Source organism: Pseudopipra pipra, chromosome 4 (genome assembly GCF_036250125.1).
Source record: "Pseudopipra pipra isolate bDixPip1 chromosome 4, bDixPip1.hap1, whole genome shotgun sequence".
NCBI lineage: Eukaryota > Metazoa > Chordata > Aves > Passeriformes > Pipridae > Pseudopipra > Pseudopipra pipra.
Window position 1 is genome coordinate 42,144,642 of NC_087552.1, and position 26,590 is coordinate 42,171,231.

General features: G+C 39.1%; 1 protein-coding gene across 41 annotated transcripts in view; it reads left to right on the forward strand.

The window, feature by feature from the left end:
- Window positions 1–26,590, forward strand: part of TENM3 (teneurin transmembrane protein 3) — a 1,314,794-nt gene that overhangs the window by 1,122,251 nt on the left and 165,953 nt on the right. For 29 of the 41 annotated variants that reach the window (XM_064652558.1, XM_064652559.1, XM_064652557.1 and 26 more), the window contains one exon: window positions 14,218–14,427. The exons of the other annotated variants lie outside the window; for them this stretch is intronic. In XM_064652558.1, the coding sequence (XP_064508628.1) occupies window positions 14,218–14,427 (210 nt within the window). The remainder of the gene's footprint in view (window positions 1–14,217; window positions 14,428–26,590) is intronic. 41 annotated transcript variants of the gene reach the window in all.

Here is a 26,590-nt window from a genome sequence, read left to right on the forward strand (position 1 = left end):
CGGCTGACTGTCCCAGGATCGACCCTATCTGGCTGGGTCTTTACAGCCTGCAGACAGTGCTGCTCCTGCTGTGGTGTGGAGTTGAATCTTGCTGTAGTGGCTGACATGGCTTGACGGGTTTGTTGCCAAATGTACCATTGTTTCACTGGTGACACTGAGAATAATTTCTAAACTTCACTGGTGTGGGCACTACCTCCTTAAAATGTAGACTGGGAGAACAACTAGGAGATTCCTCCTTTTTGCCTGTTTATTTTAGGTCTTAATAGACTTAAGTATTTCAGGACTCTGTAGTAAAATAAATGCCTGAGGGAGCCTGAAATGTTCACACATAACTAGAGCTGGCAGGAGAACAAGAATTCAGTGTCATGAAAAATTTAGCAGGCTTGGCATTCGTCTTGATGAGGAACTAAACACAGTCCTTCAGAGACTGTAATGAAAAAAAGAGGGAGAACAAGTTGCTCTGCTATTAACTGTGGGCTCATTAGGTGGGGCACTCATCTGGAAGGTAGGAGACCCAGACTTAATCCTCTGGCCTGAATCAAGCAAAACATCCAAGTATCTTTTCTCTGGTTAGCTGCTGTCTTTGCCCATTTGTCTCTCTCACATGGACCAGAAGTTGAGGTAACTATCTGAGATGCCTCTCCAGTAGCGGGTGGGAATAAAGGTAGTTCTGGGTGTCTTTTCATGTTGAAGAGTCTGGAGTTGTTATTGGTGAGTGGTTGTGGGATAGTCCATAAAGAACTGCCCAACTGTATCTACTCAGGCCATTGTTTTATAAATGTCTTGAGTTTGCTTTCATCAAAAATAAGCAATGACATTACCAGTATTACCTGTGTCTTTATGTTATTTTGTGTACATGTCCCAAAATGCTGTAAATAGTTTCTAAGTATGTTTTAGTATACCAGTGGTTTTACAGTAAATGGCATAATTATTTAACTAGTGCTACATTCAACACTCCCACATGTTCTTGTCTTGATAATTTTTAGTGGAATTTTAGTACAATAAATTAATGAATTTTTAACAGAAAAAGTCTCTGAAACCTTTTACTTGTGATGTGAGGCAAAATAAAAAGAGTGTCCATTAATGTGTATGGAAATAAAAGAGCAAGCAGAGGTAAGATGGAAGCAGAGGTAGAGGTCTCCTTGGCTGTAAAAAGGAAAGCTGAGACGTTTGGAAGCCTTGTCTCTAGAAGGTCATAGATGTAGGTGACTCTGCCTTGACTTTACATATGTTGTGCAGTTTTCAGAGAGATGTTGCCTGCCCTATTCGCAGCATTCCGTTCTTAGCCTTTGCAGGGCATAGGAGGCATGCAAGATAAAAATACAGTATTTTGAAAGAAAAAGAGGAGAGAACATGCATTTCTGCCCTCAAAGTGGGATCCTGGTAGGAGATGCCTGAAGCAAGAAGATAATTTGGTTCACTCTGTCCAGCAACTTTACATTCAGCTAGCATGAAAGCTCCTCCTTCAAAGCCTGTTTTTTTGTTTTGTTTTGTTTTTATGGATAACATCAATGAAGACTAATTTGAGCTGGGGTGGGAGGGAAAGAGCTGAGTGCAGTTTAATCCAATAGATTCCATGAAAACAGACTGTAACCATAAAAACGTCAAATAAAGCAGTTGTGTTGTATATTATTGTTTATAATGAATTGTTTTCTGCTTTTTCTGCTAATCAGGCATTTTCATAAGTGTATTTTCCTTCCAAATGGATATGTTGTTATTCCCATGGAGCAGCTGTGGTAACATATTGTACTTGCATGTTAGGATTTTTTCTTTCAAATGGAATGATGTATGAGTCATTTATGCCTAAAACATAGTAAAACTTATTATACCATCGTTCATACCACATCTTCTGAAATAAATAGATCCAAAAAGACACTTACAATGAAAGTTGGATTCCTGAGAGTTTGCATGGCCTGATGAATGTTATGGGCTGATGCATCACTTTTATTCAGAAGAAATTTGTGTATGGTTCTTAATATTGCTGCCTGCTCACCTCAGCACACATCATCTTAACATCAGTGTGGCAGAGGGGATTGTATTAAACTGCATTGATTAACAGCCTCCTCTATTTCACAGGATCTGACTTTGAAGTATCCTGTGATTTGTTTTCTACTCGTGGATGTAAAAATCCTGACCAAGAACGGATTTAGCAGGCTGTAACTGCTTCAGAAACAAATAATGAATGGTAACTGCATCAAAAAACATGTAATGAATGACTGTTTGGGCCACTACCATACCTCAAAGATAAATAACAAATACAAGCAACACCCAAAAAGAGAAAGCATCTCAGATAACTGAGGAAGAGAGCTAAGACTATTCCTTTGTCTTTATCTCTTCATGTAGAAACCATGACATTTCGAGTGTAGGAGGCTAAATTAAGTACCATGCAGTAACAGCAGCTGCATCAGAAAACTGCATGCGTGCTAGGAGTTAACATGCCAAAGGACAAAATTAATGAAATGTGGGTAAACGTGACTTCAGTTCCGTGTTTCAGTTTTTCTCAGTGCTTATGAATTACATTTTAAAAGATCTGCTCCTTTTGGAAAAAGTATGTTTATCTTTTAAATGTTCCTACATAATCTCTTCCTTACATAGTGCTACATAATCAAGCATCATATAAAATTAGTTACTTTGTGTTGATATGAATGCAGACAAAGTCAAGCCATTAGTTGACTTTTTCAGGGGCCATTCTTATAATTGGTTGCATTACATCTTTTTATAAAAGAGGCACTGTGTGAATACAAATGTAATCTTGGCCAAGAACCTGTTAAAAAGTGTCTTTTTCAGAGGGGAAAAAAAACAAGTAGAGTAAGAAATTTGTTCATGTATTTTCTTATCAGTAAGTACTTTGATAGATGTTTTGGCAATAGAGATTTATGAAGGTTGATGTGAGGGAGTGGATAATCTTGGAAAGCACGTGCTATAAAGTATATGGAGAATTTTAGTTTTACAGGGCAGGGCTTCCAGACCAATTTCTTTAAGGGCTTTCTGTGTAGTACTTGGTTTTTATCTGGCAGGCTTTACAGGTATGAAGGGGGGGCATCTTGAAAGTAGAATGCTTCAACATTAACAATTTTTCAGGAACTCAGAGACTTACACAGCTTCTGCTGGCGACCCTACTGTTCAGCTGAAGAGCAGTTGTTTCAGAGTTCGCAAAGCACTCAAATGAGAATTTCCTTTCATCTCTTTACAAAGAGATGGATAATAACCTCTGCCTGTCAGCAGATATGGATGGCCCAGCTGGCATTTCCCTTGTCCTTGGACAAAGGCCCAAGGATTCTGGAAGCAGCTTAGTAAAGAGGGTTTGTTACCCTTGGCTCCAGTCAGGCGTAAACAAGTATTTTCTCTATTTTGGAATTTTCTTTATATGTATTTTGGCCCAATCTTTTGGGCCTTTTCTGTTTTCATTGAGATGAAACCTCTTCGCAGTAATCGGTGTGGTTTACTTTACTTTCGTTTTTACTACTCTGAAGTGGTCAAATTGGCAAAGAAATAAAGATTATGTTACTACTGCTGGATTTTAAAGCTAACATTTAATGAAACTTTACTAGAACCCCCTTTTGTTCATTAGCTCATAACTTTATGAAGAACACTTTTGGAGTGAAATTTTCCATGTTTAGTCTGAGGCCAAAGGGAGTTTTTTTACCTCCATTCAGCATTTTGTGACCTACCTAAGCTAATGTGAGGGGTTTGTATATTTTTTAAAGAAATGTTAAGTCTGTATTCTTCTGAACTCAAACAGATAACTAACCCTATTTGAAATTTATGGTTTTAAATTGTATGTATAGCTAGAGCACTACCCAGTCCTGCCAAATGTAAACACAGATAAAATGTTAAAAAATTAAAAGCCACCAAATAGAGGGTTTATATAACTAGTAAAAAAATATTCTGTTTTAGATAGCAATAATTTCTTACGGTGGAAGAGTGAGTAAAAATACACAACTTTGTAGTGCTTCACAAAATTTTCTCACCAGTTAAAACATTATTGTTTATATATTCGGGTTTTCTGTTTAATGCTGAATTTTCAGAGACACCTAAATAAGGAGTCCAACTTTTTCTCCATTCTCAGAAGTCTACAGTTTTTATTGTTCTTGGTTTTCTAAATCACCCCTCTGTGAAACTTGGCTTTGTCAAAAATCTGGCCCTAAAATGCCACCTCTGGCCCATTTCAGCACTGCTACCTTAGCAGCTTTGGTAGCGAGCTGACTTCGGTGATCATGCAGTGGGTTTTCATTTAAGCTTTTCATCTTCCTGCCTGTGGTGGTCTATTTGTTTCTAAGGTAGAAACATTTTCTCCACATGGGCAAAGCTGATAAGTTCTCTTCCAGCAGAGAAATAAATTACATACTAGATGTAATGAGACATCAATGTCCAGTAAATGTCCTGTTGCTTGCAAGAGCGGTACTGTGTGAGACAACAGTCAATAATTTTCTGGTAATTCTCTAATTCCTCCCCTCCCCAAAATTCCTTTGTTAAAGAGTTACATTTAATGTAGCAGAAAAAAGCCCTAGCAAGGAACAAAACTTGAAAGTGCAGCAGGAAGAGAAGGGCGTTTGAAAATGAAGCAACAAAGAGCTAACAAAAATACCTACTCAGTTGTGTTACCTTCAGGCATATGAACCCTATGAAGTTCAAGGCTTCTTCACTGGTTAGGTGAGTTTGATGTTTTGTTGTCAGGACTTCTTTCTCCTTTCTCTTTGCTAAATGCACGTTTTTTGAGCATTGCATAGTTCTTTAGTTTTATGGGAAGTTTTGTTGGGAAAACGCAGGGTGCAGCAGCATGATGTTTTAGTTCACATGGAAGGCTCTGGCAGTAGCACTGCTCATTCTGATGGCTGCCTGAAAGCATCCTGGGCCTTGCAGAGCTGTGCTGGGAGGCACAGGGAGCTCATGGGGGCACATGCCAGTGTCTGCCAGCTTTTAATCAGAAGCTGGTGAAGATGGCAACAGTCATTGCATCCTTCCTCCTCCTCCTCTTTTGCAATGCTGCAGCCCTGATCTTTTGAAATAGGTGGTGTTCCTAAAATGCACATGCAAATGTGGATGTAAATAAGCACACTAAACAAACTAATTGGTTAGAGTGTGGTGATAATAACGCCAAGGTCGCAGGTCCGTACAAACCACTGACTTAAGAGTTGGACTCGATAATTCTTGTGGGTTCCTTCCGACTCAGAATACTCTATGTGATTCTGTATTAAATCACATATTGAGAAATCAAATTATTTTTGTAGTTAAGTTTGATAGAACACTTTTTCTCCAGTTTGTTGATCTAGTTTGTTCACATTATCAAAATCTCTAAATTGCTGTATTTCATTCTAAGAAAATAAGTCATATTCTGTGATCTGCAAGCATAGGCAATTCAAGGTCATTAAGAGCATCTCTGGATGCTTTGCTTCAAAGATGTGGTTCCTTTTATAGTGGACTGCAAGGCAGTGGCCATGCTGGTAGCAAAAGTAGGCAAAACTGGTATCCCTGTCATTGCTTTGACTGCTTTTCTCATAGAGGATCTCATAGAATTAAGAAAAACAAGTTTAGTTAATTAGTATTTGGTTTCATTCATCTTTAGACTGCTGCTTATAGAGGTGGGAGGAATGAGGGTTGGAAATTGCCTGATTCTAAAAAGTGAATGATTTGTGAATCATTCTCAGAAGATTTATTTCGTCTTGAAGAAGCCTCTCTCCCACTCCCTTCCAAAAAAACCTTCAAGTTGTCTTGTGCTCTTCAAGATGCATTTCCTGTCTTATTCCAAAAAGACTTTTTCTACCTGCCCTAATTTAGCCCAAAGCAACTTTGAAAATACAAAGTGCATCAACTGCCACAGAGTCATGCTGGAAGAATGATAAACCAGATATGACATGGCTCAATCCATTTCACCTCTAATAATAAAAAGTCATGGATAAGAAGAACAAAGATGCATTTCTTCAAAGGTTACTTTTTTAGGTGATTACTCTTTACGAATTGCCATCTGAAAGAATATCAGTATCCAGAAAAATTACAGTCCTTTAGAAAGGTCAGGATTGAGAGTGAAAACTTCGTAATTTCTTCAGCCTCATCACTGAGTGAATGTAAGACACACAGAGGCTGAGTGTGGCTATCCTTCATACATCGATCATAGTATATGCCAGCAGCTGCGTTTTTAATGCTTGGTCCCATTTCTGGAAATGCAGGGAAAAAAACAATTGGAGAGGTTTTTTTCTCCTGATTTTAGCTTGTGTATGTGATGTGTTTATAGTTTGGGTTTTTTGAACATGAAAATCTGGGCAGATTTTTGAGAAGGACTGGCTTCTTTCTACAGCACTGTGTGATGCTTAGTTTGTTTTGCGTGTGAATTGAAGAATAGGGAGTAGAGAGAATGACTGGCTGCACATCCTCACCACTCAAGAGAACTCTGCTGCCCTTTCCCATCCCCATGTACTGGTCAGTGAGTTAGCAAGCCCAGGCAGATGTGCACAGCCACTGAGGGCTGTGACTGATGCAGAAGCCATTGGCCATAAACGATTTGTGTTGCATTGATAATGCAGCTGTGCAGATGTGCCTGCATGTAGAGAGACTGTGCACCTCTGTAATTTGGCCGTGTTTAAGCAGGCACCAACTCAGTGGCTGGGGTCTGTGTGTGAGTCACTCAAGTCCAGATGGGGACCCCAGGAGCTTCCCTGCCTGCACAGTTCAAGTGCTCTGTGGCCTTGGACACCTTCTAGCCACGATGCTTCAGCTGCTGTGTGCTTGCTGCCAGGCCTTGCAAGTTGGTTGCAAGTGGTACTTGGCTTGGCCAAAACTGTGACTGTGTGACTTGTACAGCTGAGTTGGTGGCTGAGCTGGTGTTGCCTTGTTCTGGCTATGCTTATGAGACTCCCATCACAAGGCTGAGGACCCTGAATCCCAGCAGATTCTAATGGAGAGGTGACATTTTCATGTGCGAACTTTTGCATCTCAAATGGAGATAGGAGTTCATTGAAATATTTTGCAATCTGGCATTGATTTCAGCTTGCTTCTGTCGAAAACCGCACCCCCAACTCACCAAAGAAGAAGAATGTTTTTCTAAAAATGTGGAGACCTATCACTTACAATAATTTTCTGAAGATTTTCACTCTTCTGGAAATAGCTCTCTGTTCCCCTTCCAATATTTTGCATGCCCACTTTTCATTAATATTGGGGGAAATAAAGTGCAAGATGCAGTTGAGTCGAGCAGAATGAAAAGTAAAACCTGGATACTAGAGGTGCTTGAGGTTTTAGTTCAGCCTATGAACTTTCTGCCTAGATGAGTGGATCATTGCACTGCACCTGTCTCTGAAGCTATAAGGTAATTCTTTTTTAAAATAATAATAGTAAAAAATAATTTAAAAAAGTAAGAAGAGCAATGCACTTTGGTTAGGATACTTTGTCTGTTAAGACTTAGATTTTGCAATTTCTTTACAGACAAAAACTCCCATTTAAAGTGAAGATGAACAATGCCTGAACTCAGGATTGAAGAAGGAGCTGTTGTGGTCATGCAGTCTGACCCCTGAAAGAACAGGGCACTCCTTTTCATTTAGCAATCTGCTGAGCAGCAGCTGTTAACTTTCTGAAAAAAATCAAAATGCTTCAAAACACAAAGTGTTTGCTTCAGAAATGAGTGTCAGTTCTAATGCATAACCATTTTTCTCAAGAAATCTCTCTCTTTTTCAGAAGATAATTACCAGCTTTATATTACAGACTGTGGTTATTATACTACGCTTCCAAAAGGGGAAAAAAATTACAATATTTCAGGCCAGTATTTCTCTTGCTTTCTAATGGATTACTTTGGTTTTTCAAATCAATGTCCTTTGATTATAGTCTTATAAAGTTTCAGCTTTCACAGTCTACAGAAGTAGTTACAACTTTGTGAGTTAAAATACATGTCAGGATAATGCATCTGTTTTGTTTAGAAGTACTAAATTTCCAAGGAAATCTGGGGAAACTAGATGTCATTTGTATTTAAGGTTTGCATTTGACATGCAGTCACAGTTCATCAGCACTCAGAAGAATCTGAAATTTCAAAAGTACACCTCCCAGTTCATGGGTAAAAAGGTCATTATCCTTTATGTGTACAAATAAAGCAAAACAAAAACAGTTAAATAGAGAACCCACAGTAGACAGCAAACATTGTTTTTATGCATTTGAAAGATATTTTTGAAAGAATTCTTGGTACATAGTTCTTCTTGCTGCAGTGTTTTTCACTATAGATGGATTTATACACTCTTATTTATATATGTGTATGTATTTGAAAGACTGTCTATGCATGTATTTCCTTGGGGAGATCTTTCTTCACAGTAGTTACAAAGGTAGACTATGGTATAAGCAGATAAAAAGAACTGTGTTGGTAATGAATAATTGTTCTTTGTGTGCTATACCACAGCACTTTTTGGTAGTTCCATTTGCATGTAGAGTATTAATTAAGAGATAACTGTCACTGCAGGTTGACTGCAGAAGGCTGCAGGATCCAGCAGAGAGATAAATGCCAGTGCCAAGTCGTACAGGTTGGAGAGCATACAGGGAGTCCATAATAAAAAATGAGTTTACAATTGAAACTCACTAATGACTAACTTAATGCATTATATGCAGAGACCAAGAGGTCCAAAATCTGGTCATTAAGGGTTGTACATACCAAGTGTGGGGTTTGGGGTTTTTTTTATGAGGCTTTTTTGCGTCAATTTACATGTGATACATTGGAAATTGAAATTTTGATGTGATCAGTAAATTTGTTAGGAGGGTATAGGTACCCTTCTTAACAAGAGTGTGTTACAGCTTTCAGCACACTGGGAAGTCCTAGAACAGATTGCAAAGAGTCATCTCAGCTTGATTCAGAAGGCCTGTAAGTGTCCTTCATGTTAGAAAGTGTTTTGGTTTCTAATTAGCTGAGCCAGAAGACACGTTATTTCTGACCTCCAAAAAGCACTGATCTTATCCCAGTTAAGATCACTTAAACTGTTTTATTAAAAAAAAAAAAAATAGGCAACCTGTCCTTTCCTGTTGTGAGGAGCAAAGTACAAAATGGATATATATAGCTACTGTTAGTGAGCCATTATATGTATAACATATTTTTCCACAGTATGGGGTATGTTTTTGGGTTTATATGACATAATAGTGCCATTTAATATAACATGAAATCTTCATTTCCATGAACTCACCAACAAAAATCCCATTAATTTCAGTAAAGAAAAGAGCTATCTACCTTGCAATTTGTAATTTAATAGCATTTTCTTACTGACAGTAAGTACTCCTTACCACTAACTTCAAAATAAGACTCTCCTTCTGTGTCTTTGAGATGCAGACACAGGATTTTTTTCCTTCAGTCTCAGTGACACGGGCTGCCAAGACTATGAAAGGAAAAATGCACTGTTCTGCCATAGTTACACGGCCTAAACAGAACTGTCTGCTCTTGCATTGCCTTAGCAGCCATCAGAAGTTGCACGTAAGTTAGGTATAGGATTTATGCAGCCTGATTGAGATTAAAATAATGGCCCTTCAAATTTTTATAGTGAAATTACTTTTTCAAGGTATGTAACTCACAATGCATCTTATGGAAGTAAATTGATTATGGCAGGTTTTGAGAGACAGTCTAGGTATGCAAACAAAAGTTCTGCATTGAAGAAATCCGTGAAGCAACAAAAGCTTTACATGTTTTCAAGATCATGTTTTAGTTCAGGAAAGTTTTTGTTGCCTCAGGAATTATAATCAGAAAAGAAAATAAACAAGGTTTTTGCTTCTTCTTAGTGTCATATTGCCAGCAAAAACTTTAGGAGTTTAGTGGGAAGTTTTCATAAGTACATGTGTTTTAGGGCTCCTCAGAGACTTTCTGGGTCATCTATTTCAGCCCACCCACCCTGCAACAGCAGGAGATCATTACTACTGCTTCTCTTCCATCCTACTTTTCTCTTAAATGCCGTGTTCCAAAAGTGTCCAATACTATTTTCTTTAAAATACATCTAGTGCAGATGCAGTTCATCTATGCACCCATTGTTGTTTTTGAAGCAAAGTGCTTCTTTAGCATGCGATGACCGATAAAATACGAAAGCTGAGCAGTTTTTTGATTCATTCTTTGTAACACCATGCAGTTAATAGCTTTTTCATCTTTTTTTAAGGGAAAGGTTGTAGGAAACTTGTACCTAACTGTGAGCTGTGGGTTCTGTCCAGGTGGGTGTGCCCCTGAGGCTCTGGGGGTAAAGGCACAGCTCTGCCCTGCTCTGTCCTCAGTCCTTGCCACATTCTGCAGCAGCCTCACTTTGCTTTCCTGCTCTCATACCTGTGGTGTTGGGCAGCAGCAATTGCCAGAGGCTCAGCCTTAGGCTTAGTTAAGCCTTAATATGCTTCATATAGAAATTCCCATGCAATGCTACCAGTCCACTGATGGCAGTCTTCACCATTGTTTATTTGCTATCTGTTTATGGGTTGCACTTATCATACTTGTCCCTTTGAGCTTTTCCATGTGACATCAACTCTGCTTCCAACTGTTAATTTACACCGTCTTTTAGATCAGTGCTGATCATAGCACAGAACAGTACACATTTTTTTAACATAATTACCTTGCACATGTGTATTTAATGTATCCATTATTAGCTCAGGTGGGGTTTTTTTATGTTCTTCTTACAACCAGTTTTCTTTGGGTTTTACTTTCTTTGGGACTCATATAATTTCCTTAGCAAATTTATTCACCTCTTTAAATATTGCTATGTTGAATCTGTTCTTGCTGGAGTTTGCCTATATAATTTTTTGAAGTATTTAAGTACATTTGAAGTCATGTCTTTTCAATTATGAAAATGCCAACAAACTAAAGTGTGTTGATCCTCATAACTGAGCTAAAACATGAGATTTAAGCACTCTTAAGTCCAAAATACTTGCCTGTGAAAAATAGCTTATTCTTGTATCAAAGTCACATAGTAAACATGGGACCTTTTCCTGTTTTTTAAAGACAGGCAAGAAAGTCAAAGCAGAATAACAGAAATTTTTTCTAGGTGTATACCCAAAGAAGCAGAACAGGGGGAGAAAACCAGTAGTTGTATCTTTATGGTTTTTCTTAGAATGAAGTATTCTTTGTGTTGTGTGCCTCTATGCTGTATGGAAAATATAATTGGCTTTTTTCATGCTTAATGATTTTTATGATTTATAAATGTGTTTAAGACTTCAGTAACAGATATTACCAAATATTTTTAGATGTCTTTCATTCCATGTAAAAAAAAAAATGGAAAGGAATATGCACATCATTTACGATTCCTCTAGAAAGTGTGTTAAGTTTTTGGGTGTTTTTTTTTCCTAAGGTGCAGCATATTCTATAAATGGCAGTATAGATAGCTATCTGTCTTTGCACTTGGAATCAAAGAGGAGCTTGCTGCAGAAGTCTGCCAGTGCTGGATGAAGCTGTGCAGAAATACGTGTCCCAGCTGGTTGGCCTAGGCTTCTTGTGAAAAATTGGCTCATATTACAGCTAGCTCCCTTTTCTCTGCAGACCATGTAACTTTGTGACAAGAAAGCAACAAAAGGAGGGCTAAGGAGAATAGCCATCCTTTACTGGACAAAGGATGAGGAAGAAGCTGAGGTAACTCAATGCCTTCTTTTCCTCAGTCTTCAATAGTAAGACCAGTTGTCCTCAAGGTACGCAGGCCCCTGAGCGGGAAGACAGGGACATGGAGCAGAATAAAGCCCTTGTAATCCAAGGAGAAATGGTCAGTGGCCTGCTACACCACTTAGACACACTCGGGTCTATGGGGATCAACCCAAGGGTACTGAGGGAGCTGACAGAGGAGCTCACCAAGCCACTTTCAATTGTTTACCAGCAGTCCTGGTCAATCAGTGAGATCCCAGGTGACTAGAAGTTGGCAAATGTGATGCCCATCTACAAGAAGGGCCAGAAAAAGGACCCAGGGAACTACAGGCCTGTCAGTCTGACCTCAGTGCTGAGGAGGTTGTGGAGCAAATCATCTTGAGTGCCATCATGGAACATGTACAGGACAACCAGGGGATCAGGCCCAGACAGCATGGATTTCGGAAAGGCAGGTCTTGCTTGATTGACCTGATCTCCTTCTGTGACAAAGTGACCCGCTTAGTGGATGAGGGAAAAGATGTGGATGTCATCCACCTGGTTTAGTAAAGCCTTTGTCACCATTTTCCACAGCATTCTCCTGGAGAAACTGGCTTCCCATGGTATGGGCGGGTGTACTCTTTGCTGGGTTAAGAACTGATTGGATGGCCAGGCCCAGAGAATGGTGGTGAATGGAGTTACATTCAGCTGGTGGCTGGTCACTTGTGGAGTTCTCCAGGGCTCAGCACTGGGGCCAATCCTGTTTAAATTTGTTATCGATGATCTGGAAGAGGGGATCGAGTGCACCCGCAGTAAGTTTGCAGATGACGCCAAGTTGAGTGGAAGTGCTGGTCTGCTGGAAGATGGGAAGGTTCCACAGAGGCATCTAGACAGGCTGGATCAATAGGCTAAGGCAATTTGCTTTGTTCAACAAGGCAGAGTGCCGGGTCCTGTACTTGGGTCACAACAACTCAATGCAATGCTACAGGACTGGAGAAGAGTGGCTGGAAAGCTGCCCAGCAGAAAAGGACCTGGGTGTGCTGGTCGACAGCCGGCTGAACATGAGCTAGCAGCATGCCAGGGAAGTTTAGCTTGAATATTAGGAAAACTTTCTCCACTGAAAGGGTTACCAAGCATTGGAACAGGCTGCCCAGGGAAGTGGTTGAGTCACTATCCCTGGAGGTGTTTAACAACAGACACCTAGATGTGGTACTTAAGGACACGGTTTAGTGGTGGGCTTGGCAGTGCTGGGTTAAAGGTTGGATTAAATGATATTAAAGTTCTTTTCCAACTTAAACGATTCTATGATTCTAGGACCTGCCTGCCAGAATTAGATTTATTTATAAAAAGTTGCATAATTTCCTAGTGGTAATCGCTTGATTTTGACAGTAGCAGAGATTTATCCCCACTGAGTGTAATAGTGGGAGCTTTGCTAATAGCCTCACGCTTCCACTCCACACTTGACAGACAATGTTTTCTGAACTGAGAAGCTCAGTAAGCCAGAGCAACCAAGTGATGCTCATTCTGAGTTGCTACTCATCAGTGTAGCGTACTGTCAGGGAAGCCAATTGATTTGGACTTGTCAGTGTATTTTAGAGATATTTAAGATATGACATGATGGGATAAACTGAATATGAAGGAAAAAATAATTAGCATGATTGTAGCAGTGTACAAGGGAGATGGAGGGAAGGTAATTCAAGCTATTGGTGCCAATATGATTTATTGTATTAAACTTAACATTGAGAAGTGCACCACCTCTCCAGCATAACTGTACTGCTGAGTACCATAAAAATAAATCATTACATGATGAAAAAAAACCCCCTTCCTTCTATTTTAAGTTTAGATTCATAATTATGAATGATAACCATGCAGGTTAATCTAATTTTAGTTTTAACATAAATTATGTAATAAAACTACTTCATATTCCGGTACAATTTCCCACATACAGGCAACATAAAACTTTATTCAAAAGTAGTCCAGCAGTCTTACTCTCTCAGAGTAAGATCTGTGCTTACTAAAGACTTAAAATAATCCATATAGTCACAGGGTAAATTAGGTAACTCTTTCTCTGCTACATTCTGGATTAATTATTGTTTCATTGAAGGACTAAATGCACTGTTATGGTATCCTAAAGCTTTATTTAAATCTGTCTTCCTTCATGGTGCCCTTAAAGTACTTTCAAGGTGCAGAAATGAGATGTAGTCATTTTATATGCATGTTTTTTGTGCAGATGGACACAAGTTTGACAGGTGAAACATTTTAATAGCTCTTAAACAGTATATGTGTGAGAAACACTGCTGAAAACTAAAAATCCCGTCAGAGCAACTTGTATGGTAGAAATTTAGGGTGGTGAGTTTCCTTATGTGTGAGCTTGGAAAACTGGTCCTGTTTCTTTGCTTATCTATATTATTTTCTGTCATAAATAGATTTTAAGATGGGAGTGTCCCACTCAAAGAAGAAGCCCTGTATGATAGACACTGTCCATTGAAATATCAAGTCATGGCATTGTGTTATGTTTTCTAAAGCACTTAAACCAATTTATTACAGGCAATTGTAATTTTCTTTGTCCGTCTCTTTTTATTATTTGAAATAGACTATTCATCTTTTGGTAATGCAAAAAATAAACTATTTGTTTTTTGTAATATATTGATCCATATTTTAAATTTTTTTTTATTTTTTTATAGGTCCTCCCATGCCATCCTCCTCATCTAGTCCATCAGTTACTGAACATTTACACTCCCCTCCTCCATCACCCAATCTCCATGACAACCAGAGGTGGTTATTAAGTAATAATGCCAGCCAGCCAGTTCAGGACTCTGATACAGATGAGGACTATACTGCCAGCTCATATCTAGTACAGACCGGTACTAATCCAGTGTCTGTCCCAGGTCATGGTAAGAAGAGGACACTTTGTCCATAGTTTAAATACCCTTTTATTTGCCATCCTCCTAAGAAATTTTCTAATAAAAATTAAATATATCAAAATGACTTTGTATTTTAAACTGCTTTTCCTTTAAATGTCACAGATTATGTCTCTTTTTTACTGTAGGATAAGCAAGAGTAGAAAATAACTTCTAATATGTAAAAGCTCATTTAAGTAATTTTAACATGCAATACTTACATTAAACCATAGCCATTATTGATTTATTATGTAATGTAGTTTTTAGCAAGTGATTAACCTTTAGTTGTACTTTTTAACGGGTAGGCTGAAGTTGGTTAAACTGTCGTGATATTTAGCTTCAGAATAATGTAAAAGATATCATCAAGTTCAGCAGGTTCCAGCCATTCATTTCATTTCCTTAGGCAAGGAGAGCAGGATTTGTATGTTACTGGATAGGGCACTCAAGACTGAGAAAAAAGTTCTAGAGGAAGAGAGCTGTGTGATGACAGAAGGCAGTGGTGGCTTCTGAGATGTATGTTTCCATGTTTCTCATCCTCCCAACCACTATGAGTAAGTAATGGGAGTGACATACTTAAAACACCAGTCCCTGCTTATGCATTATGCTCTAAGAAACCACAATTTTCCTTTTTTTTTTTTTTATTTTACATACAAAAATACAATAGCCACAGGATTTTATTTTTGTTGTATGATTGAACAGATTTTCTTGGTGTAAGCACACTGGAAGAATAATTTGTTAATTCACACTCTTCTTCAGTAGGTCAGCAAAGCTTAGAACAAGCTGCTTCACCTTCTAAGAACCATTTCTGTCTTTTGATTGTAAAGAACTCACCTATGGATGAACCACTAGAGGGAGTTTGGAGAAATATTTCTCTGCAAATTGCATATCAGCTGGTTGGACAGAATTATTTTGCCAAGCTTTGAGCTAGCTTTGATCTTCTCTTCCTGGGTTGGAGTGGAACTTTGGTTTTGTGTCTAAAAGGCCAGTCTGCTAAGAGTAGTCATGTGTGTGAATTTGATGCATTTGGATTAAGATCTTTAAAATTAATAATGATAACTTTATTTTTGCATGTTCAACTTGCTCAATATTTAATCTGTGAAGAACTCCAAAACCTGATAAAGCATTGTCATAATTAAGGGTGTGTTATGAAGATGTCTCCTTTCTTTAATGTCTAAGAATATGAAATTTGTTAGAAAATGTATGCATTATCCAAAAGGTAGCCTGGTTTAGTTCAAGAAGTCAATACATTTAGATTACTGTACCTACCAACCCTTCCTTTACAAATGAAAAAATGCAAAAGCAAGACAAAACTGCTAAAAATTTTGAATAGTTGCAATGATCTCCTTGCATCTCTCAGCCTCTTATGAAGCTCGTAAGTGTTCATCATTCCTCTAGATTTGAGCATTTTGCTGCTTCTGAAATTCTGAACAGTTGCTTGCCAGTCAGAGTTTGCCGACCTTCAGGAAATGTTCCTTAACCCCTTTCATTCCAGACTGGCTAAATTAATTTCATCTGGTCCCATGCCAAGTCAAGTGTTGGCCTTTTAGCAGGACAAAATAAGGGGGATTTGATTACAAGTAGGACAGAAGTTCAGACCATGGTGTATGTTGAGAGCGTTGTTCTTTGTAAGACTTCTGCTAAGCAGAAGGGAAACATGGCATACTCTGCAAGTAGATGTTCATTTTCCCTTCCACTCTCTCTTCCCACTGTGCTCCCCATCTCCTCTATCTACAGTATACTCTCACCCCTTCAGGGTGACAGCAGTTCCTGCTGTCAAAAATTAAATCAATGATATATAATACACTCATAGTCTGGTAGTGCTGGTGGTCATACAACACAGCTAATAATCTTTCTCCACAAGATTAGACTTGTTTTTAGAAGTGCTTCATCTTGTTAACCACAGATACTGTATATATAGTGATTGCTATAATTTAAATTGGGCTTGCTTGCTTTTCTACTGGATAAGGAGAAGCCCACGGGTGTTCTGGTAGTGGGCTTCCATTCCTGGAGTCAATTGCAGGATGAGGCTTCGTGTTATTAGAAGAAAGATTGCTTTCACCCATCACATATATCAATGTTGTTTGGATTATCTACTTGGTTTGCTTATGGTTGGTTTCCCATATCGTACGCTGATGGCCTGTTGATGGGGGAAAAGTATGCTTGCAAAACAGGGAAAAGCAGAATTTGAAAAGTATTTTCTGAGTTAGCTACAGCTTTCTTCTTCTCAGCAATGATTTGCATTGTTGTGTAGCACTGCATTGTAGTATGTGGATCTCTCCAAAATGTACCCTAGAAAGTAAATACATTTTAATTGTGTCCTTTGGTACAGTATTATTTGAACATTGTATTTTCTTTAGCTAAAATGATAAATAATGCAGCATGTGTAGCACTTTCACAGGAAGAAGTTTTTTTTCATCTGTTGTTTTTTGGTTTGGATCTGGATATAAGCTTTCCATGCTATCTAATCTTAACGGGTACAAAATAACTCCAGTGCCATATTCCAGATGACTTTGTCCATTGTTTATATTGGTAGAAGGTCAGGGATCACTGCAGAAGCAGTTAAGGATAAAAAAGATACTGATCTAAAACAATTATATTATTGAACTACTTCCATTTATATTGACTTTATTTGAATAGCAAGTTGAATTAACATCTCTTTAGTCTATGCAAACATCTGTTTGTTTTCCTTTAAAATGAGTTCATTTGATCAATGTAGTTTATTTGATCAACTCACTCAAAATTTAAAGGATCTGATTATGTATTTAGAATTATATTAATCTAAGCCTTTGGGTCTGATTAGTTTGTTTTGTCAACCAATGGGAATTAGCTTCCTTTTCAGAAATGAGCTAAAAAAGAAATGAGAATTACTAAAATGAGTTATCAAATGCTTGCCACATGTAAGGTAAAGTCTTCATGGAGCTATTGCTAGTAGCTTTAAAAATTCAGATTAAGTGAGGACTGTTGTGGACAGTTTAATAAGAATCATTTAATTTCTCTAAAAGCACTGTGTTAATAAGTTGTAAAATTCAGGAGGAGATAATTTTAGGACCATCAGTCATAACTCTTCCTTTACATAGCACCGCTGATTAATTCTACTTGTTCCTCTTCTCCACAGTGCAGCTCAGTGTATGGGTTGGTAACAGCAGTCAGCCTGTTTGGCTTCTGATTTCAGAACAATTTGCTAGTTTTATGTTTCTAGAAGAAGAGTGAAATGGTTTATAAGAAACGGGGACATCTAGTTATGTCTGCAGGGAAGGTAAACAGTTGTTTAAGTGAGAGGAAGAGTGAACTAGGTGCTGGGAAGAAGGGATTCTTGAATGTGACTGAGGTAGAGGGTTTCCTTGTGTCATAAAGTCTTATAAACAATAGAAGTCACGTGAAGTGTGTATTTAAGCATCTTGATAAGCTTCTTAATCTTTTTCCATGAAAAATTATAGGTTAGTCAGAATTCGGAGGGGAATTTATTGAAATTAGTAGCAGCTTGTCTTGACACAGAATTTAATATAATGAGAAGTACTGTGCTAAATTCTTAGTTCAAGCACTGACTATGAAAACAGGATATAGTTAATGCTTGCTACTGATAATGTAGTTGAAGAGTCTGAGTTAGAAATTCAAATTCAGTTCCCCAAATTGGAAATATAATGGGAGAACCATAAAATGCAAAATATATGTATTTCACAGCAGCATTTGTATAGTACATTTGAACATTTAAGTTTTATGAGGTTCTCATGTTTCTTATTAACAGTTTGTGATGATAGTTTATCTAATGGAAAGATATGAAAAAAATTCAGTATAATATAAACTGGTTTTCGCTCTTCCTTGATCAAGGTCTTGCCAGGTAATGCACAATAAACAAGATTTTGCTCCAGCCACATGGGAATTGGAGATTGATGGGTTTTTCAGTTCAAAATGGCTGAGGTTTCCTTCAAGGAGCAAAAAAATTGGGAAATCTAGAGCATAATTCTGAATGTAAATTTGTGAAAGAGAAAAAATAACGTGATAAAGCTGGTTGAATGAAAACATACAAGAAGTCTCCATATTCAGAGGTCTCATTATAGGACATCTCACTCTACAGACACCAAATGTACTGTGGCATAATTGTTGTATAAACATAATTTGAGGACTTCAGTTCATCATGACTTATTAGAATTTGATGGGAGAGGTTATACAAAAGTATCTGCCATACTGAAATTACTATTATTTTATCATACCACAATGTAGAGAAGCCAAAGTCAGAATCTTCCACTTTTGTACAAGTACCTAAGAGAATAGGGGCCAAATGCTCAAGCGTGGTACCAGGAATGATCAGATATAAGACATGTGCAGAGCTTAGATGTGAATTTCATTAGGGGGTTATTAGGGTTTTTTTACACTTCAGAGTTTCCTTCTAACTCTCATGTTTTATTTTTCTGCATAAATACCTCAATTCATGTATAACCACCATAACTGAGCAAGCTGCCTCACTTCTGCCTTTTCCTCCCCACCAAAAGCAAATGAAATGGAATCTGCTTTAAAAGTTAGTGGAAGACACAAGTGACTTTAAGGCCTCTGTTCTTCCTTTGCAGCTCCTTTGAGGGTGGAAACAGGAAAATGTGATTTCCCCTTTCATACTTTCCTCTTGTGAGAAGGTTGGAAATAACCTGTAGATATTGAAAAGGCCCATGGCAAATTAAGTCAGTCTTATCCAACATCTTGGAAGTATGGTGTGTGACTTTCTGGTAGGTCTGCTTTAGTACCTACAAGCCCAGATCTTATTCCATCTCTGCTTTGCCACAGTTATTCCACAAGGGAACCTACATGTGCTGGTGAACTAGAAGTTAGTAGCCGAGCTGTCACCTGCCCTGTAATGAGCAGCAGCTTAGTAGTTCTCATTATTGGGGAACAAAAGAAGGGGAAGGGGGTGGGCATGTTCTAGGACAGAAGAAACAAACTTGGGGGAATGAGACTGAATGCTTAAAAGCTGTTAAGGTTTTTTTTTTTCTTATGGAGTATAATTTTCTTATTTTTCTTTTCCTCATTCTAAGAACTGGAATTCCCTGGAATCTCTGAGGGTATCCACATTGTTTAATGAGATTTTTTTAATCTCTTATCTCAAAATTCATGATAAATTAGGATTTGTCATTGTTGTATCAGTACATACGATTTGTCTTCAGGTCTGACACTAGTCTTAAGATGTTGCTTGGAAAATTAACTCAGACCTGTTTGGTTTGAAATAAACTCTGGTAATAAATTAAGAATAGTAGTTCAAATAGGAGGAGTTGTATTGAAGAACATCATGGGGAATGCTATAATCTTGGTTTTATTTAACATCCTCATTAGTTATATGGATGTAGGAGTAAAAGTGGCACTAAAAAAATTTCCTAATGATACTAAACAGCAAGTGTTCTGAGTGCCAACTGGGGGCAAAGTGTTAATAGAAGAGGGCAAGGAAGGATCATTAATTGTATGGCCAGAAACTAATCAAGCAAAATTAGAACTGAAAAATGTAAGCTGGTAGAAGATGCAGGGTATTCAGGAAAAATCTAAGGAGAAATGGTGATAGAGAATTTTAATTAGACAAATCTGCAACATGGTCTGACTCACAAGTACAGTTTGAACTGGGTACAAATATATCAGCAAAGGGGGATTCATAGACACAGCATCAATGGAATATAAGTTTGGAATTTGGGCATCTTGCTTTTTCAAAGTTTCTGCCAAATTCTCTTATTGCTATTTATTCTACTGTTCAGATATATTTGTATGAAAACAATTACGACGTTAGAGGTATTAATATATGGGAATAGGTAAGTGATTAAAATTTTGACTCAGTACATAGTCTAAGCACTAATTAAGTGCTGGTAAAGGGAAACTAATAACCCAAGATGGAATGGAACATGTTGTATATGTCATAGAGATACAATTAAAAGTAATAGGGTGAAAATAAGGAAAGATTAGGCACATCAGAAAAAACTCTTTAACAGTATTAAGATATGTAAGTCTGTCCCAAGGGAAGTGACAGAAGTTTTGTCACTTTGTAACATGAAATTAAAATAAATAAAAATGTAACTTAAACTGCTGAGAACAAATCTACATTCACTTAGGAGACTGTGGACTGAGGTAACCTTCTGGAGCTTCTCTAGCAATACCTGTGTGCATTTCAAATCAGGTATACAAGAGTTGGTAGTTTATGGCAGATTTTCGTATTAAGCTATGTTAAGTGTGTTATGTTAGCAGTCTGCCTGTTGCAATGCATTGCCTGGGTAAACATAACAGAAAATTATTTGTCCTGTAGACCAGACTTCACTCTGAAATTGTCCAGACCTTCCACAATAAATCATTGGCAAAATAGGCACTTTCCCTTCCCACTTGCTGAACCATTTTATATCCTGCAAAATTACAAAATAAGGTTCCCAGATCTCAATGAAAACTGCCAATGTCTTCTGGACATGTGCATACTCATGTAAATATTTTGTAAGCAAAAACGTTTGATACCCATAAATTCAGAATGATGCTGAATAGATGCATTTGACAAGCTTTCTGTAAATATGGAATAAGTTCGTATTATAAAAATACGTGATGACTTCTTTCCTGAGGCCAGAGACAGTTATATTTCAGCCACTGTGTCTTCCTCGGTAGCTACAGAAGCACATAAGTCCATAGTCAGACACTGCAGGAAGGCAAATAGCTTTCAGGTACAGATCAACAAATTTATCTGTTCCACTTGCTTGGGGCAAATACAGTTGCTTTAAAAACTTAAAAATTATGTCTTGAATGCTAGCCAGTTAATTTTTTATCTGTTTTTGATATTTGATTTCAATTTCATGAATCCATCTTTTTATCCTCTTTCATTGGTTTTTAAGCCAAACTTCTGTCAACATTGTTCCCTTAATGTACAAAAATGTACATTTGTTCAGTTTAATTAAGCATTCAATCTGTTTGCCAAGAGCAAATTACGGTTCCCCAATCTCACCCTCATCCCTCCAAAATCAAATTTTGCGAAGTAGTGGGCAATTAGTTTTCGTATCTGACTGTTGTAAGTCATGTTTTGCTCTTAAAAGATTTTTGTCGTTTTCGATCTCTTTTACTTAATAGAAGAGCCAAGACCAATTATTTCTCCTCAGATTGTGGCCTTTGTAGCCTTCAAAGAACAGTCTCCCCCACACCTCCTGTATCATTAGCTGCAAAATATCTTTCCAGAGATGATTTTGGCCTTTTCACAAATCAGAGGATTCAGAGTGACAAATTATCCGTCTTATATTCGAATGCATGCCAGATGGGACAACCTGCCAACTGTGGATATGATCTGATGTAGAGACATTTCCTCTGCTCCTCCCTTCCCCATCAAAAATCACATAAAAAAAAAATCATGCAAGTTAAGAAAATCTGTGAAGATAAATTCATTCTGAAATACAGTGAACTATAAAAGCAGAATATAGTTTTATCAAAGGAGGAATGCTGCATCCAAATGTCGTATCACTTAAAATGAACTAACATGTACCTGGCACGATAGATAAACGAGTCAAAAATGTATCCTTCCATGCTTGCCAGTGCTTGCACTCGCATCATCTCCTTTGACTAGCTTGATTACAGAACAGGCATTCCTAATTGCAAGATAAGGAGTTTGAATTTAAATTCTGTTGCAGTTCAATGGAAGAATCCTGAAGTCACGATTAGAACAAGGATGTACTGCTCTTGTGCAGAAAAATAGGCTGTAAGAAATTTATGGTAGAAGTTAATGCAGAAGGTAAAAGGAGAAGGAAATAGTCACATAGAGAGTTTATTTTCATTACAAATTACAAAGCTGAGAACTTTACCCAGCTACTGCTTATGCTGACTTCCAGAGGTACAAATGGCGTACAAAAGTCTAAAGCACTTGCTTTAGACTAGGTTTGAAGGTGGAAGGGTTTGAAACCAGCCTCTCCAGAGAAGAGCCTAAGCCAGGGTTAGAAGTGATATCAGCAGCCCAACTGAAGTGCGTGCACACCAATGCACGCAGTTTGGGAAGCAAGCAAGAGGAGCTGGAAGCCATCATGCAGCAGGAAAGCTATGACATAGTCACCATCACAGAAGCATGGTGGGATGACTCACATGACTGGAATGCTGCAGTGGATGGCTACAAGCTCTTCAGAAGACATAGGCAAGCTGGGAGAGGTGAAGGGGTGGCTCTATATGTCAGAGAGTCTCCTGACTCTCTAGAACTTCGGGTCAGTGACCATAACGTTGAGTGTTATGGGTCAGAATCAGAGGGAAGGCCAGCAAGGCCAACATCCTGGTGGGAGTCTGTTACAGACCGCCCAACTAGGATGAAGAGGCTGATGAATTATTCTACAAGCAGCTGGCGGAGGTTTCAAAATCACCAGCTCTTGTTCTTTTGGATGACTTTAACCTGACGGATGTCTGCTGGGAACTCAACACAGCAGAGAAGAGGCAGCCTAGGAGATTCCTAGAGTGTATGGAGCATAATTTCCTTTTGCAGCTGATAAATGAACCTACCAGGGGTGAGGCCCCATTAGACCTGCTGTTCTCAAACAGAGACGGGCTGGTGGGAGATGTGGTGGTCAGAGGCTGTCTGGGGCACAGTGGCCACAAAATAATAGAGTTTTCAATACTCAGTGAAGTAAGGAAGGGCATCAACAAAACCTCTACCCTGGACTTCCGGAGGGCAGACTTTGGCCTATTCAGGAGGCTAGTTTGGAGAGTACCTTGGGAAACAGCCCTTAAAAACAAAGGGGGCCAGGAAGGATGGACATACTTCAAGAGAAAGATCTTGAAGGTGCAGGAGCAGGCTGTCCCTATGTGCCGAAAGGCAAGCTGGTGGGGAAGACGACCGGCCTGGCTGAACAAGGAGATTTTTTCAGGAAATTAGGGAAGAGTCTGTCGTCTTTGGAAAAAAGGGCAGGCAACTCATGAAGTGTTTAGGAATGTAGTTAGGTCACGTAGAAAGAAAATTGGAGAGGCAAAAGCACAATTTGAACTTAATCTGTTAAGGACAATAAAAAGTGTTTTTATAAATACATCAATAGCAAAAGGAGGGGCAAAGAAAACCTCCATTCTTTGTTGGACATGGAGGTGAACACAGTTACCGAAGATGAGGATAAGGCTGAGGTACTTAACACCTTCTTTGTCTCAGTTTTCAACAGTAAGACAGGTTGTCTTCAGGACAGCTGACATCCTAGGCTGGTAGACAGGGATGGGGAGCCAAATAGCCCCCCTGTAATCCAGGAGGAAGAAGTTAGTGACCTGCTGAGCCACTTGGATCCTCACAAATCTATGGGACCAGATGAGATCCACCCAAGGATGATGAGCTGGCAGAAGAACTTGCCAAGTTGCTCTCAATCATTTATCACCAGTCCGGGCTCACTGGGGAGGTCCCAGATGATTGAAAGTTGGCAAATGGGACACCCATCCACAAGAAGGGCTGGAAGGAAGACCTGGGAAACTGCAGGCCTGTCAGCTTGACCTTAGTGCCTGGCAAGGTTATGGAGCAGATCATCCTAAGTGCGATCACACGGCATCTACAGGACGGATGGGGAATCAGACCCAACCAGCACGGGTTTCGGAGAGGCAGGTCCTGTCTGACCAACCCGATCTCCTTTTATGATCAGGTGACCCACCTGGTGGATGAGGGGAAGACTGTGGATGTGTCTACCTGGACTTCAGCAAAGCCTTTGACACCGTCTCCCACAGCATTCTCCTGAAAAAGCTGGCAGCCCACGGCTTGGACAGGGGCACTCTGTGCTGGGTTAGGAACTGGCTGGAGGGTCGGGCCCAGAGAGTGGTGGTGAACGGTGCTGCATCCAGTTGGCAGCCGGTCACTAGTGGTGTCCCCCAGGGACAGGCTGGATAAGTGGGCTGAATCCAATGGTATGATGTTTAACAAGACCAAGTGCCAAGTCCTGCACTTTGGCCACAACAACCTCCTGCAGCGCTACAGGCTGGGGACAGAGTGGCTGGAGAGCAGCCAGGCAGAAAGGGACCTGGGGGTTTGGATTGACAGGAAGCTGAACATGAGCCAGCAGTGTGCCCAGCTGGCCAAGAAGGCCAATGGCATCCTGGACTGGATCAGGAACGGTGTAGCCAGCTGGACCAGGGAAGTGATTCTTCCCCTGTACTCAGCACTAGTGAGGCCACACCTCGAGTACTGTGTTTAGTTCTGGGCCCCTCAGTTCAGGAAGGATATTGAGGTGCTAGAGAATGTCCAAAGAAGGGCAGTGAGGCTGATGAAGGGACTGGAACACAGGGCCTATGAGGAGAGGCTGAGGGAGCTGGGGTTGTTCAGCCTGGAGAGGAGGAGGCTCGGGGGAGACCTCATCACTCTCTAAAACTCCCTGAAAGGAGGTTGTAGCCAGGTGTAGCTGCCTTCTCCCAGGCAGCTATCAGTAGGACAAGAGGGCACAGTCTTAAACTGTGCCAGGGGAGGTTTAGGTTAGACATTAGAAAGAAATTCTTTACCGAGAGTGATCAGACATTGGAATGGACTGCCCAGGGAGGTGGTAGAGTCACTGTCCCTGGAGGTATTTAAGAAGAAACGGGATGTGGCACTTAGTGCCATGGTCTAGTTGATAGGGTGGTGTTGGGTCATGAGTTGGACTTGATGATCTCAGAGGTCTTTTCCAACCTAGTTGATTATGTGTGTATGATTCTGTGTGTGTGAAATATCTTGTATGAGATCGGGAGCAGGTGCAAGTGTGTCACATCATCACATTAAACTCTGTTGTTTATGATTTGTCATTATTTTATTTCAGGGAAAGGTCTAATATTTTTAACTCTCTGATTTGTCTCCTCATTGGCTTTTGGCTTCCACTTGAACTCTGTTCTGAATAGCTGTAAATTGGAGGACAGTGTTTTAGGGTTTTAAACATGCTGCTTGCTAGAACTAAACAGGACTCTTGCAAATTCTGCTGGCAGATGCTTGTAGCACTAGTTCAAAGGAGAAATACTGGGGATTTTGCACTTGAGTCACTAAGCAAAAAAAACAGCTAAGCATTGGATGATTGGGAGAACAAAGCTTATCTCCAAGTTGCTTTGAAAAGTAAACAGCTAAACATTTGGCACCTTTAATTTAGCATCCTTTATCTTTTTAAATATTGTCATTGGTTTTAATAGCGTAAGGACTGTGCTTAAAGCATGATTTCTCTGCTCTTCTACCTCATACACAAAAGTATCTTCCTATGTCTGATGTAGCATTGACATGAATTTATTTGTCACTAACCCATTAGGAGTACACAGGAGTAGTAACCCTACTTTTTAAGGATGCAGAGATCTGACTGGAAGGCACATCAGCCTTCCTTTCTCATGCAAGGCCAAGGATTCCTATTGTCAGATGCAGTGGGCATGAAAGCAGCAATTTTACAGCACAAAAACTCCAATAACATTTACTGCGGTTGGCTGAGATTGCAATGCACACAGGCACTGCTCAGTCTTGGTTGCTTAAGCACCAGCTTCCCTTGGCTTTTTGCCAGCCTGCACGCTCCAAAGAGACAAGTCCTTTAAGGGGAAAGAGTTTTCCTTGTAACTTGCTGTGGGGTAAACAGACCATTCAGGCATAGTTTATTGCATTACATACTTGACTATGCATACTGGAATGCAGGAAAGTAATTGGTAGAATTATTTTAATCGTTAGAATTCATAGGTACGATGTATGTTCTTTGAGCCAGGAGGGGGAAGAAAAAAAATAAGGATGTTTCTGTCTGCTAAGTCACTGATTATTTATTACAAAAGACTAAAAATATTCTCTCCATGGGAATTCTGTATGTTTACATTTGTATCTGTGCTACGGTTACAGAAAATGGAATTAATTTGCCTCTTTATTGCTATTCTTCTCTTGAAGATAAATCCCACAACAGTTAGCAGCAAGATACAGTGTCAAAGAACAGTTCTGTTTATGTAACAGGATACTTTGTTGTCATTAAAAAAAAAAAACACAGCCCTCGTTTTGGAAATACTGTAAGTGCAGGGTACTTGCAAATTAAAAGGAAGTCAGTTACTGTAAATTACACCATCAATCCAACTCATCTTTGCATTGATAGGTACTCTTTTGCAGTAATCAGCAGTAAACTTACCCCATCATTGCCATAATCTGGAGAGTCCACAAGAAATAGTCTCTTAAATATTATTTCGTGTGCATTTCTTGAAGCTTCAAGTTAACAGTGCAGTAGCTATTCAAACAACATATAAT